Source organism: Ceratosolen solmsi, unplaced genomic scaffold (genome assembly GCF_000503995.2).
Source record: "Ceratosolen solmsi marchali unplaced genomic scaffold, CerSol_1.0 scaffold35, whole genome shotgun sequence".
Classification (NCBI taxonomy): Eukaryota; Metazoa; Arthropoda; class Insecta; order Hymenoptera; family Agaonidae; genus Ceratosolen; species Ceratosolen solmsi.
In genome coordinates, this window is record NW_011948423.1 from 2,746,230 (window position 1) to 2,762,282 (window position 16,053).

Here is a 16,053-nt window from a genome sequence, read left to right on the forward strand (position 1 = left end):
TGGGAAGTGGGTGGGGAGTGTATAGGATCAAGGTACCGTAATTGGGATATTTTTAATTTTTGTGAGAAATTTGATGCACTCGTTGGCGTAAATGCCTTATTATTATTATTATTAGCGAGTCGTTTCAATGCGGGTACCACTACATGACTGCCATTTAATGCGTGGGTGGGGTTAAGACAAAAATTATTATTAACATGTGGAAGAAATGTATGTGTTGTAGCACATTAAATGTATGTGAATTATTAGTATTTACATACAAATTGTCATTGAGTAACCTTCTACACATATGTCTACTTTGTATAAGAGCAAGGATCACGAAGTCTTTTTTAGCCAGGAAATGAAGAAGCGGGTATTGTCGAAAATTGTGCCAAAGAGTATTTGTAAGGTGATGTTTTTTTCTTCTTCTTTTTTTCTTTTTTTTTTTTTTCTTTACCTCAATGACTGTTTTTAAGTTATTAACGCTGAGATAGCTCTAGTTACAGCACCATTCATTCGCGTCGCCAAATCTAATCCGCATAAGTTCGTTTACGATTAATTGACAATCTTTATCCTTTTTTTTTTTTTTTTTTTCTCTTTTCTTTTTTTATTCCGTAAAGTGTGACTGCATGTTTATTTCGAGAAAATGAAACTAGTATGTAATTGAAATTGAAATTCCTTTTCTCAAAGCCATACTGATTACCATTATTGTACGTGCCTCGATCTTTTTTAGCAACTTTTTCAGTGTCTCGTGATCCTTATTTATTTATCAATAACAATTGTGTTATATAAAAACGTTGATATAATTCTTACTTTGAATTTTAACCTTCTCGTATGTACTGTACTTAATTGACGCTTATAAATCACATGAAACTATGTGACTATGATACATCGAGGAGTATTTTTAATAATAATCGCGAGTGTAAGGTGAGGTTTTGAAGTACGTAGAAATTGTTTGAGAATATAGACAAAAATGTAAGCTATAGTTTGTAATGTAGGCTGCTTACTACTAGGTAAGAAGCCTGCAATTTAATATGACAATGATCTCAAAATATATTCCGACAAGAAAAATACATGTGTATTCATTCATTTTTATGTAGGTGACACGAAAATCTGAAATAATGCGTGCGAAAATTGACGAATTTCGTTACATCAGAAAATTGTATAATATAATTACGCCGGCTGTTTAAACGAATCGTATACAATGTTACGTGGATTTATTTTTATTTTCTTTCGACAGTGTATAGAGAACGCGACAATCTGTATTTACGAATTGTGAATTATGCTGAATTATTAACATACATAACGATAAATTACATATAAATTTACTAATAATTTAGAGTAAACGACTGATATTATTATATGGAAAATAAATGACAATACAAGCCATCCGATTTTGCCAAATAGTAACATAAAATATATTGTTCCTCGACATTGATGTATAATCGGTTACGAATAATAATTATTATTATTATAACATTTATAAAAATTAATATTACATATGATTGTTCTAATGTATATGACAATAATGTAAGTCATAACTATTTGTGACTTAAATATATGCTTACATTTTATTTTGAAATTAATTAGTTATATTGTTTACGATCTGTAAGATAGAAAACTAATGTTCATTAGTTTGTAATTGTTAGTATCCTCGATAAATTATGATGTACATGTTGAAGAATGACTCGTTTAAAAATATTGGAATCACTACTCGTGTTATCTTATATTACACGTTGAATCAATTTCAACATAAATTATAAAGTTATTTTTAAATATGACACGATTGTCAAATGAATGTTATTTAATATTGCACTTTATTATAGTTAAAATAAATAAACAGGATGAATAAATAGGGATAATGCGGATCAATTTATAAAATAAATAGGTGTTGAGTTTTTGTAATTGTTTATTACAGTTATTTCATATTTAGAATGACAGCATTAGCTTAGTAAAAATATCCTTGTATATTTTGAAAAATTTGTTAATATTTAACTGACTGACTAGTGTAATCACAGTATATGAAAAACATTTTATTATGGAGAACTTTTATAAAAAAAAAAGAAATAAAAGACCAAATTCCTAATAGTAAGTGGAATTCCACGAGCACCACAAAAATTCAATACAAAGTGATCTTTTGTTTTTTTCACACTGTATAATGAAATCTTATGCATTGGGGAGCAAATCCGTGAAATCAGTTCTACTTTTATTTATCGACTGTAGTACGTTATTATGTGAATATTATTATTTATTATTTTCCTCGGTCGTGGAAAGAGACTCGAAGAAACCAAGATTAACATAGTTTTATCTTTAAGTGGTCAGTCAGTAATCGTAATGTACGGCAGTAATTTTACAAGCCGTAACCGAGGTCCGCACAGCGTATTCCGAGAGAATAACGCACTATCGGATCACGATCTATAATTGGGTGGAAGGAAATTGATCGATAGATTCCGGAATATCGATTTGTCCATGATTTCAGGTGTCTTACTTCCGTAAAGAGCCCTGACTGAAAGCGGGAGCGGGAGGGGGGAGAGGGACAATACGGAGAAAAAGTATGAAAAATAGGCTCGCCAGGGGACGTGAAAATCAATATTCGCCCCATACCATAAGCTCCCCGAAAGCCGTAAAACCTTTCGTAGTCCAAGTATCATGCAAATACTCATGAATCCTGCGTATCGCCTGCCCAACTCGTCCCTCGCGTCGCTTCCTAGTTATCTGGTAATCTAAGCGTCGCCGGGAAGCGAATCGCGCGCTTGCGCGTTAGTCTGGCGGGCCGATGAAGGAGCTACGGAGTGGACGACCACGGCTACGAAGACAACAGGTGTATATCCCTCCCACTCTCTCACGGGCGTGCGACTCTATGGATGACCTCCCTCGTGTCGTTCGACATCACACGACTCGACCAAGAGGCGCGCAGGGATAAATGTATACGCACGGGTCTACGGAGCTTTTAGTTGACAGCTCAGTACGTAGGACGGAACAAGTAGACGCAGCTTAGTGTGCGCGTGAGGAGGTGTTGTTTAGCCGCCTCGTGTTATTCGGTTCTTGTGCTTTGGAGAGCCTCGTGGCGGACAGTCGGTGACTCGTCTGTGAAGAAAGACTTTCATGGAGCTGGTGGAGAGGCCGGTCTTCGTGGTCGTCCTCGATCATCGGAGGCTGCGCCACGTAAGTCGCCGGTATTCCGGCATTAGAGCCTCGTTGGCTAGATAGACTATTCTTACTCTCTGTAGCTTCCCTTATCAAAATTGCCCCGACTCCGGACGGAATTTACAACGACCGTGCGACGATTATTTACACGATATTTACACGAGTACGTGAATCGCTTACGGACGACATACAAACTCACTCCTTAAGTTGTTAGAATACGCCACAATGGGATGATGACGATCGGGGGAGAGGGGAATATGTCACTTTTTAAGAAGAGACAATATTTCTTCGACAAGCTTTACCATATTTCATTGTGATACAATGTGGTGTGATACTTTGCACGCAAGTAAGTTGATAAAAGAGAAGAAAAAAGGGAAAAAAAGAAAGAAAAAGAATTGATTAAATGGAAAACATTCGTTAAAATAAGAAAGTTATTAAAATTCGAAAAGTGTGACGAGTTTGCAGTGTTTGAAAATATTTATTTGAAATGATAACGGGCCCATCTGAATACTTGTGGCTTCATTGATTTATTGCTATAGATTGCAAATTGTTGAGATACATACCGCATCTCACTCTTTACACCAAATATAATTTATACAATCTAGAGTCTCGGCTGTTAAAAAAATTATTTAGGCGTTATTGAATTATTGTTAAAATAAAACTTTTATCGGCGTGAATATATTAACGTGTCAATGTGAAATTGGTACGTCTTTCAATTAATGAATTTGAAATACACGAGACGTTCTTTTAAATGCAACAACAATACATTCGTATTGTCCAAATTTCTAAAATATAATCATCGCAACGTGCTTGTGATAATAAAATAACATATTCCTACGAGTTGCATCATTTATTTTGTTTTTTAACTTCAATACGTTCATATATCCTAATGAGGCTATTTATAAAGACATGATATGCGTGTAAAATTTTTAATAAATTCTCGACTCTGTGTACTATTATAAAATATGTAAAATTGAGGATAAATTTTTTAAAACAGTGACGCTTATGTATTAATTAAATATAAACAAAACAAAACAAAACAACAACAACAACAACAACAACAACAACAACAACAACAACAAAACAAAAGAAATAGAAAAAGAAAATTCATTTTATTTATCTTTTTCATAAATAATACATTTCAAATAATATATTCTAAATAAGTTGAGTTTCAAATTAGTCTATATAGTTAATATAATTTCAATTAGTTCAAATTAGAATATTCGTAATATGCATTTTTATAAACTAAAAACAAATAATAAATTTAAAATAACATTTTCATAATAGCGTAGATATTATAATTTTATTCCTAAAGTTAATTCTTATTCAATTACAATCATAAATTCAATACTTGCACTCTTTATTAATATATATTTTTGCTTAATGTTTTAACATTATTTACTATTTTATCACGTTAAAATTTTAAACAACTACATCATCGTTTGTACTTAAATTTTTGTTAAATCAGCATTAATCAAATATATCGCCCAAACGAATTTTCATTAAATTGAAAAAAAAATTGAGTTTTTGGCCCGTATAAATATATATATATATATATATATATATATATATATATATATATATATAATTATTAATTCTAAAGTAACAAGTATAACTTATGAAATCTATATATCTCATATAATCAGATTTACGTACATAATCTTAGTGATATCCCGGTGAATATCATTTCCAGTAAGATTATCGATTCACCTATAATCGCAATGTTTTCCCTTGATATAAGAAGCCACGGGAGGTGGGCGTATCAATATAAAATAGAGTGGGAGATGTCATTTATCTCGACAAATCTCAGTCGCTACTGACTGTCATTATCAGCTTAGAGTTATATCACAGATTACATATCAAAGGCTTGAATGCTTAATGAATCTGTTTAAAACATTGGGGAAAACAATTCATCATGCTTGCGCATGTATGGTAAAGACAATATTATAATTCGCAGAACCTTAGGCATGTAATGCAGCATAACCTTGCAGCGCTTCTATTATGAGTATAATGTAAAGGATGGAATATAAGTTGTCAGGATAATGCATTGGATATATATAGATATATATATATATATAGAGAGAGAGAGAGAGAGAGAGAGAGAGAGAGAGAGAGAGAGAGAGAGGGGGGGAGAGAGAGCGTGCCACCGTTCTGTGGTCACTGATGCATAAAACACGTATATGTAGAAATGCTATGGAGACGATATGGTTTTGCTTGTCGTTTTGCATTTGATTTCACATGAGTGGCGTGTAATTTGAAAATTAAGTATCTTCGTGGAGACAAGGAGAATACGCAACGGTAAAGGATGACTTTGGCCCATAAAGCACTGACAGCTCTTTATGCTCATTATATATAGGCGTAGCCAACAATTCCGAGGATATTTTATTTGTAAACACTTTAATTTATCATTAATGGGTAATTTCGAGCCACAAAGAAAACATGTCACAGATATTATTCATGGAAAGCTACGTTTAAGTTACGATTATGTTATGCCGCTCGCTCCAAGTGGTATTATGTTAATGTATAATAAAATGCAAAACAGACCTTTAACAATTATATGCTGCTTAGTCATTAAGAAGACGGTGTGTTTGGAATGGGTGGGAATTAATTATTAAAGATATTTTGAATTTTTTAGCGAAAACGAAATAGGGCTCTTTCTTTTTGTAAATTGATCAATTTATATTTATAAGATAAAAGTTGATAGAAAATTACAAACAATATAAAATATAACGCTTGTAACAGAAATAAAATTGATAATATAATGTATTAAATATGATTTGATTGTTCGACAGTTATTTTCATGTGAAAAATCATAATTAGACAGTTGACATAATCATATAAATGGATAATTATTTTTGAGTAACTTCATTATCTATTACATTTTCTTTATTTACTATTGTGTTTTCCAATTATATCAGCACACGAAACAACAGAATAAAAAAACTTTAGAGAAAAGAGTATATCTTAAGTTTTTGTTTATTATTAATGACACAAGAGAATTAGCTTGTCTCTTAATGTTTGAAAAGATTTAGAAATTTCAATATTTTTTTTTTTTCTAATTACATTCAATTACTCGCGGAGGTAATGATTATATCATAAATATAAATATAATTTTATTTTATTCCATAGGTGTCGGGCTCTTCCTAAAAACATCGTTTCCTTATACAAAGATTTTTTATCAATACAGAGTATTCACGCAATTATCTTTATCGTGCTTTTGCGCAATTAGGCGAAGGATTATATTCTCTTTGTCTATTTAATAATTTGTCAGGTGTATTATAAGGTCCAATTTATGAATTTTACACTTATTATGGAACGTAAAATTTTTCATTAAAAAACAAAAGAGAATTAATAGAATATAATCTGTATCTAGTATTCCAATTCTTGAAATCATAATTCATATTAAATTCTAATAAGAAACATTGGAAATTATTACTATACAAGACATAAAATTTATTTTGTTTCTTACAAATAATAAAAGATCAGAACAGAGCCTTTAAAACCATTTCATATACTAGAGATAAATAGAGATAACGATAAGTGGATAATGAATGCTATATGTAAGCGTTAAACATGTGTATTGCAATACACAATATGGTTAAGCATTTACAGTTTCAAAAAATAGAAATTCTATACGATTTATGAGATCTTTTATTAAACTTTTCAACTATAGGAGTAAACTACGTAATACAACGTATAAAATAATTTTCACTATTTATTTACATTTAATAACAAAAATATAACTAGCAAGTAATATATTAAATTATTATTATTAATATTGTTATTGTTGTTGTTATAATAATAATAGTAATTATTATTAAATGTATGAAATTAAATTGCAAAATTCCATTGTACAATATATAAGTAAACAAGTTGTAAAACAAATATAATAGTTTAAGGAACTTTTTATTTTTAAAATGCTTTAATGAAACATGAAATAAAATCGAAAAATAATTAATAAATAAATAGATTCATCAAAGATAAATAAATTTAATATTCTTTAACTTATATTTTATTGGAACTTTACGATAATCTGGTAAAAATTTTAAAGGATACTCCACTTTATATGCCGAGAATATATGTAAAGAGTACATTTTCTAATTAATCAGTATGATATGAATTATATTTATATAATTTTGTAAGATTTGAATTTTGTATATTAATAATCATAATCATTTATAATAAAAATTAAAATATATTTGAATATAAACTATATTTAAGTGACGACTATATATATATATATATATATATATATATATATATATATACGACTATATATATGTATATATATATATTACAAATAAAGCATTATTCGAAATTTACATTAATTTATTTAAAGTGTTTGAATAAAAATTCTAATAAAAATTTTAATCAAATATATATAACAACAACAATAATAATGATGACGAGAACGACGACGATGACGATGATGACGATGACGACGACGATGACGATGATGACGACGACGACGATGACGATGATAACGACGACGACGACGACGATGACGATGATGATGATGATCCACTTCAGAATATTCTAATTATTAAATATACAAAGCTATCCCATCTTATTTTGTATGGAAAGTACGCAAATGTGTCTCTTTGCTTGTACAGATCGTCATTGGACTTTGCTTACTCGTTGCGATAAACAAAGTGACCTGTCAGTTGGATCTGCCGCCGTTACGCGATGACAGATACGACAGTCAAAGGCCACAGGATGGCAGATACGATTATAACGACGGGGGCAGAGCCCATCAGAACAACGGATACGGTCTAGGGGACGAAAGACGTCCAGCGCAGGACGATCGGTACGACACGAACGATGGCAGGAGGCCATCTCAGGACAACCGATATAGCTGGAACGACGGGAGAAGACCGGTGCAGGACGATAGGTACGACAGGGACGAGGGCAGGAGACCGTTGCAAGATCAGCCGGGACGAGGTGGCGATGGTTACGGTCACAGCGGCACCAGGAGACCACAGGAATTCGATTACAGGAACCTCTTGGCCAGTCTCGATTTCGTTGGTACGCAAACGTGCAGCAATAATGTTGCCGCCCAATGGAATTATGAGACGAACGTGAACGAAGTGACGCAATTGCAAGCGGTAAGGAAGTTGTTGATATTCATAGTTTTCCCTTGAGCTTCCGGTGGATATCTCGAGCCATCAGTCTCGAGCGTCTATCATTATTAGTGTACCTAAGTTCTTAATTCTAGAGTGTGTCCGGGTGTATTCCAGGTATTCGTAATTATTGAAAATTCCAAAAACGGTATTACGATTAATATTTAAGTATGTCGATAAATCTCGCATGTCTCGAAATAAGTAAAGCGACGGTTGATAATTCATACTTTTTATGTCCTCATTGTTGGTTTTTTCTATCTCTCTATTACTATTTCATAATTTACCAAAAGAGCCACGTGCGTGGTGTGAAAACAATGACCTTTTATCGATTGACCTAATTGTAGCTAAATTATCTATGGGATTACTTGTAAAGCTCACTCACTTTCACAGTGCTGAGATATACAAATATTTTTCAAGCGTGGCTGTGGTCGGTAGAAAAATAAAATTCGTTACATCGTTATAATGAGAATATAACGGTGATAATTTGTCGGGATATTATGAAATTATTAACGAATTATATAATTGATTTTTATATTCGTGTATTCTCAGGGCCATTTTTTCTTCATTCGGAAGTTTTTAATACACGTTGAAATAGAATAGTTATAAGCATATTTTTTATTTAGTTAATAATTCCAATAGTTTTAGTATTTATGAATCTATGGTGTTAATAAATTTGTATTAATAAATTTGATGAAATAGTTATGTTATATTTTTCATTACGCAGCGTAATAATTGACTATTGTTTATTGGTTTCACAAGGCTGAGAAAGAAGTCGACGTTATTTTATAAATAAAAATATATTTATAATCATCCATATAAATATACTCTGCCATTTCAGAAAGAAGAGCACTTCAAACGTGTATAAATTAATTTTCTCTTGCATTGTCTTTGTATTAAAGGTAATGGAGCCTTAATTGTACGATGAATTTTACAAATGTCTACAAGACAAAGTGATTTGTTATTGTTCTTTTTTTATTTGTTTGCTTGTTTCTATATTTATTTTTTCTTCTTCTAAACCACTTTAATTGCGCGTATACTATAAATACTCAGGCGCTTATTGATTATCATAGCGCGACTCTATTGAGAGCGAAATTGAGATTAATATCGCTCAATGCTTATTATCCAAGAAAGCCCAGGGAATTGAAAATCGTAAAAAACTAACAAAGAAAAAATGGAAATATCGATCGATTGCTACTATTACTATAATTATTAGCAAACATAAAAAATTATGTACATTATTCGACCAGGTCACAGTGCGCTGGGCATTAAAATTAAAAGGAGAAGAAATAAAGCCACACAATGATTCTCGTCGTAGGTCGGCATTATATTTTTATAAAAGAATGCTTTTGCATGGTTGACAGCGGTTATTCCCATAAGCGATTATCGAAGCATCCGACATTAATCGTGCGAAAGCCAAGCAGCGCTCCGAGGAAAGCAAGTGGAAACGCAACGATCGCCGCCGAATGGGAAAAAGCCCGGCGTCGCGAGGCCTCGACCCAACGTTCCGACTCGCTCGTCCCCGTTAGCCGACGTTGGTTGGCTCCTTCTCCGAAGCAAATTTCCCCGATAGCGCGAAGACGAAGACGGACTCTCGCGGGAAATGTTCCCAGCCGGTGCCATTGTCTATGTATTAGCCCGAGGATTGAGCAACAGCCGCACGAGTATCGCCGCGTCAAGGCATGACAGCCGATCAATTGCCGCCCGTTTTAAAACGTCAGCCATGTCGTCTTCGCGGCTTCTCCTTCTATCCTCTCGGTACCCTCTTCGCCCCACCACCGCCACCGGCCCACAAAACGTAATGCACTTTAATTAAGGGTCATGGAGGGCCATGGAGGGCGGGCTCGGAGCCTTGCGGCTGCATAATTGGGAAACGCTTGGCGCGTGCTGCGTTGGCCGCGTGGGGGAGGGGAAACTCGCCACGCACTATTAAAAAGGGACACTGCGTAAATAATACGTTTGAAAAGTGAAATTTACGCCGCGATGTTAAAATGTGGATTGCGCAGAAACTCTGTAGAAACATGACGATGCGTTAACGCTGGGATTAAGAGGGAGCCGAGGCGAGTTTTGACGCTTGGACGGTGAACGTCGTTTTTCGCGGACCTTGAATCGAATATGAGAGAGATATCGTCGATTGAAAAGCGACGAGATCGTAAGGTTACGTGATCAATTGCCAGAATTGTAATTAAAGTGTGAACAAGTACCGTAGTTTTCTAGAGTGCGAGGGTAGATTGTCGAGCGTTATCATTTGCGTTATCAAATAGGAAGAAATTGTTGTGATGAAAGGTGCAATTAGAGTAAGGGCGGCTGACAATGTTTTACCTGTGTAATGTTATATTAACATGATGATCCATGCATGGGATTCGGGTCAAACGTGGGGCTAAACGATTAGAGACGACAATGAGAAAATCATTGTAAAGCAACGAAGGAGACGAACGATCCCGTAGTTATATCTTATGAATGTCCATTATTTTGATAGGAAAAAGATCATAATTGACATTCCCTTTTGCATAGGATTTGTAAAGTCGCCAAAATTATGTGAAAGGATATTTGAAATTTCATGCTGAAATATAATATGCTCTATGGATTCGGTCAAATAAAGGAGATAAATAATTTTTAATCTTTGCGCGATTATTGCAATCGTGATAGTCGACTTTTTCATACTTCCCCAACCCTACGAACATTTGAAATGAAAATTTCAAACGAATTTAGATAAATACATACAAGATTCCCTTTATCACAGTTTTCTTCGTATCCATTGATGATCCTTGGAAAAGTGTATTTTTAAATTGTTAAAAAGAGTCGTTAGAGAGTTCACGATAATGTCGTGTAAAATGCAGTGTAACCGAGGCAACGATTACGACGGTTAAAACAATAATAGTTGTCGGCTTTTCTTCGTGGGAAATTCGCGTCGAGCCGAGGCTTATCTCGACTGGCAAAATCGCAAAAAAAAAAAAATATATATATATATATATATATATATACACAGCGCATGCAGCGACGGTATTAGCGAAAACCCCTCGCTAAGCTTAGCCTAGATAGGACGAGTAAACGACATGTCGCTTTACTAGCAGCAATAGCCCCGTCCTGCTCACAATGCACTCGTAGATAAAGTAATTCTAATTGCATGAGGATTAATGTCCTTTTGGAAGAAAGCCAATGCCAATCGCCGGGCAGAGATGCGTATGCACATTAACGTATTTGTTGTATGTTGTATGTTCGCAGCTGCAAGCCCAGAGGCTCTACGCTGATTTTCAATACCAAGCTTGGCTGCAGATCAGCCAGATTGATCCGAATTCGGTGAGGGAGCCAACGATCAGGAGGCGGCTGAGATATCTTTCGGCTGTTGGTCCAGCGGCTCTGCCGCCCGATCAACTCGACAGGGTAAGTGTACTTTGTAGGTGGAAAGCAAATCGAATGTCTTCGGTATTCCAGCGACACAATTACACAAACGGTTTTTTATTATCTATCTTATTTTAGCTAATAATAGTGCGTAAAAATCCTTCCGAAATCCGTAAAATTGATGCTTAATCCGTGCCTTTCCTATACTGTAATTTATCACAAAAAATCTAAAGACATTCTTTTTCAGGTATTAACTTTGAAACTTTACACAAATATACTTGGATTATCCATTGGCTGCTTACGAAACATCATTTCGTACACTTAATAATGAACTATGTTGTTTCAGTACAACCGCATTATCAACGATATGCTGTCTATATATAACAGTGCGACAATTTGTGCGTACAAGGATCCTCTAAACTGCGGATTCCGTCTATTTCCTGGTACAGTAATGCATTCATAAATTTATTATTTATTGTTCGTGAGTGAACTATACCAACAGTATTCTGCATTTAATCAAACTGAAATTTAATATCCTATAATACAGATATATTTATCTTAGTACATTTATCATAATATTCATTTATCATAATACACACACGCGCGCGCGCGTAATATATATATATATATATATATATATATATATATATATATATATGTAGTAAATTGAGCACCTCATCATTTAAATATACAAACATATTTATTTAGCTTAATTATTAGACTTCTAAGAATTGCTTTCGGTATAATGTATAAAAGTCATACTAGTCATGAAATTTATTAAAGTGAGCATTTAAAATTAAAAATAACTTTGTTGTAAGCATATTACTCACACTTAATTGCCATCTCTTTTTTACTCAAACAGAATTAATTATTTTCAAAAGCGTAAGAGTTGCTTGTATTATTAGCATAAAGTGGTTAATATCAATGAGATTCTTAATTCATAATGTCATTCTTGCGTTGTTTTAAAATTTTACTGCAATATGTACACTCACTATTCAGATTTTTATTTAGTTCTTTTACTACTTTTCAGATTGCTCTTTATTCATATTATATTATATTATATTGAACTTCGGAAAGAAATGTATGAAATTTCGCTTATTTTTATGCAACACCATTTGAGCGCTTAAAAACGCTTAAAAAGCTCAAACACGTTTAACATGTGGATTAGTCCGGTGTATAATCATGAAAAAAATATTATCGTTATTGATTATTTTTCACTCTCTCTCTCTCTCTCTCTCTCTCTCTCTCTCTCTCTCTCTCTCCTCAAATCTACGGCATTCACATGAACAAATGGGCGCTTGCAGAAATATCGCAAATCATGGCTCGAAGTCGCGATTGGGACGAATTGCAATGGGTCTGGCTCGAGTGGAGACGACGAAGCGGTTCTCAAATGAAGAGCCTCTACCAACAGTTGGTCGATCTCAATAACGAGGCTGCCCATATTAATAGTAAGCTCATCTTCAACTCGTAAATCACGTATTTAATGGTAAACTCTGCTCGTCTTTTAAATATTTTTGTAATATTCTCCGTAGACTTTACGGATGCTGCAGCGTACTGGCAATTCCCTTACGAGTCTTACAATTTTGAGCGCGACGTCAACGAGGTTTGGGAAGAGATTAAGCCTTTGTACGAGGAATTACACGCTTACATTAGAAGGAAGCTTCGAGATCTTTATGGACCAGAAAAGATTAGCGGACACGCGCCATTGCCATCTCACATCCTTGGTAACATTTGGTTTGCAGTAATTGATTTACGAGCATTAAAGATTAGTTGAATTGGCAAATATTGATCGAAGGCTCGAAACTCGATGATCGCACCACTCCTTTCACTCACACAATAAATAATATTTTTCATATCGCATTTATGGATTACATTTTCTGACGATAAAAAACATTCAGCCGTTAGTAAATGCAATGAATAACGTTTAAAAATTATTTGCTTATTTATAAGTCAAAGCTTTAGTCGTAAGCTTCATCGGTTGAAGCCTTTCATTATCGCTTATTGTTTTGTTAAACATTTTTATTTTATAATAATGTTTGTTGACAGGTAATATTTGGGGACAGTCGTGGACAAATATTTTGGACGTCACACTGCCGTATCCTGGAAAAAATTACCTGGACGTGACACAGGAAATGCAGGCGCAGGTTAATATTGATGTTGGTACATTGAACATTGAAATAATGGCAAATATTAACGCAAATTATGATAATTTAGGGTTACACGCCGATCGACATGTTCAGAGTTGGAGAAGACTTTTTCTTGTCCTTGAACTTGAGCGCATTGCCCCCAGAATTTTGGGCGGGAAGTTTAATCGTTGATCCAGGTGATAGATCCCTCATATGTCAAGCTTCAGCTTGGGATTTTTGTAATCGCATTGATTACAGGTGAATAAACTCACGTTACACTACTTTCTATCATTACGTTATCATTAATTTTTCAAAATGTAAGCAAGTTTACGAGGATAAATTTATCGCACATTAAAATCAATGAATTGAAAATCAGAGTATTTCAAATGCATTATACATAAAATTCGTACTCCATTTATCATCCAATTTATTTACTTTAATAATAATAATAATAATAATAATAATAATAATAATAATAATAATAACAATACTTAATATACTAATTAGAAATAGAATAGTCTGAGTTGAAATTATATGTAATTAAATTAATGTCATTGAATTGACGCTAGTATTAGTCGATAATGTGAAACGAGTGAAAAATTTATTGTTTTTATCCATGCTTATTATAATCCCACGATCGTTGTATAATTCGCTTACAAAAAATTAATTATTTGCAGAATAAAAATGTGCACGAAAGTAACTATGAAGGATCTTATAACCGTTCATCATGAAATGGCTCATATTCAGTACTTTTTGCGCTACAGTCATCTACCACGGGAATTCCGTGATGGTGCTAATCCTGGTAGGAGAAGAAAATAAAATTTACTTTCAATTCTGATAATAATAAAACTACGACAGTCAGGAAACTTTAAATACCTGGACATAAATTTTACATTCTTAGAGGACTTTTTAAAAGAACGATTTTCTCACTTCCTTTTCACTTCATTCGAGGATAATATTTTCTTAACCATGAAGTCAATAACAATAAATCTTATTATTACCGATAATAATTAAACTTTCGCCAACTACAGCTGACTTTTGAAAACAGCCAGCCTAAACATACTTTACGATAATAAAAATAATTCTGTCTTAATTAACCAATAGAAAATTTACATTTACTCGTATATGTAATATTCGTATTATGCATTGGACGTTAAGAGCAATGAAACATGATAAGACGGATCGTTTATCCAATGTGCATAATAATAAACAAATATGTTGTAAAATGCTATTAATTTTGACGATAATATTGGACGAAATGAAAAAACAAAAAAAAAAAACAAAAACAAAAAAAATTCCCTTAATCAAAAGACATTGCGCTACGCTTCTACGAATAATATTTAATTTTTCGTAGGTTTTCACGAAGCGATCGGGGAGGCAATCGCTTTAAGCATAGCGACTCCGAAACATTTGCAAACTCTGGGATTAATGAATAAATTTGTCGATGAACGAGCCGCCGATATAAACTATCTCTTTTCTTTGGCAATGGAAAAATTGGTTCTACTCCCTTACAGTATTGCCTTAGACAAATGGCGCTGGGATGTATTCCGAGGAGTTGTTAGCAAGGAGGAATATAATTGTCATTGGCATCGATTGAAAGAGCGTTATTCGGGCACGAAGCCACCAGGAAGATGATTTCGATCCTGGATCCAAGTATCATATCCCAGCGAACATTCCGTACATAAGGTAAGTGGAATGGGAGGGAGGGGAGTATATATATTTTTTTAAGAAGATCATGATTTCTTAACTTACTTCGTACATTTATCGAGAAATAGGATTTACGAATGCTTATGTTTATTTAATAAAATAATGGCTTATCCAAGTATCATAATGAGCAATAATGATAATATTGTAATGAGACGAGAATTATGACGAGCACAATGAAAAGTACGATAATGAAGGATTAATATCCAAGTGTATTTTCAGTTTGGTAACATTTGAGGCTCTGTAATATCCATTTGCCGAGATTAGTTATTAATGAATATTTATATGTTGCTGTTGTTATTGTTATTATTATTATTATTATTATTATTATTATTATTATTATAATAACAGTGTTTTTGTCATTATACGTTACACGAATTGCATTCAAAGTCTACTAATATACATCCTATAATAAGTTAAAAATTTTGTTAGAGAGAGAGAGAGAGAGATAAAATATAGCTTAGATAAGCTTAGATATTCAATATTCGATTAGGTATTTTGATAATCGAACGGTAGATGGATGCTTGTTGCTCAGTTTGCGGCGCAGCATTTTTATTGGCATAAAAGACCAAGCCTCCACTCTCAATACCATAGGATCTATTGAGTAGTCGTTTCGATGATAATTGATGTCTTCCAGCGAT

General features: G+C 33.4%; 1 protein-coding gene across 1 annotated transcript; it reads left to right on the forward strand.

Annotated features, from left to right (window-relative positions):
- Nucleotides 1-2,882: 2,882 nt before the first annotated feature.
- Ance-3 (angiotensin-converting enzyme Ance-3) lies at nt 2,883-15,334 on the forward strand (the record flags this gene model as incomplete). The annotated part of the gene is made up of 10 exons (XM_011499826.1): nt 2,883-3,141; nt 7,737-8,228; nt 11,466-11,624; nt 11,929-12,025; nt 12,887-13,030; nt 13,115-13,306; nt 13,629-13,726; nt 13,797-13,966; nt 14,386-14,510; nt 15,063-15,334. Coding segments are annotated over exons 1-10 (1,809 nt in total), but the record flags the coding sequence as incomplete, so codon positions are not given.
- Nucleotides 15,335-16,053: the final 719 nt, after the last annotated feature.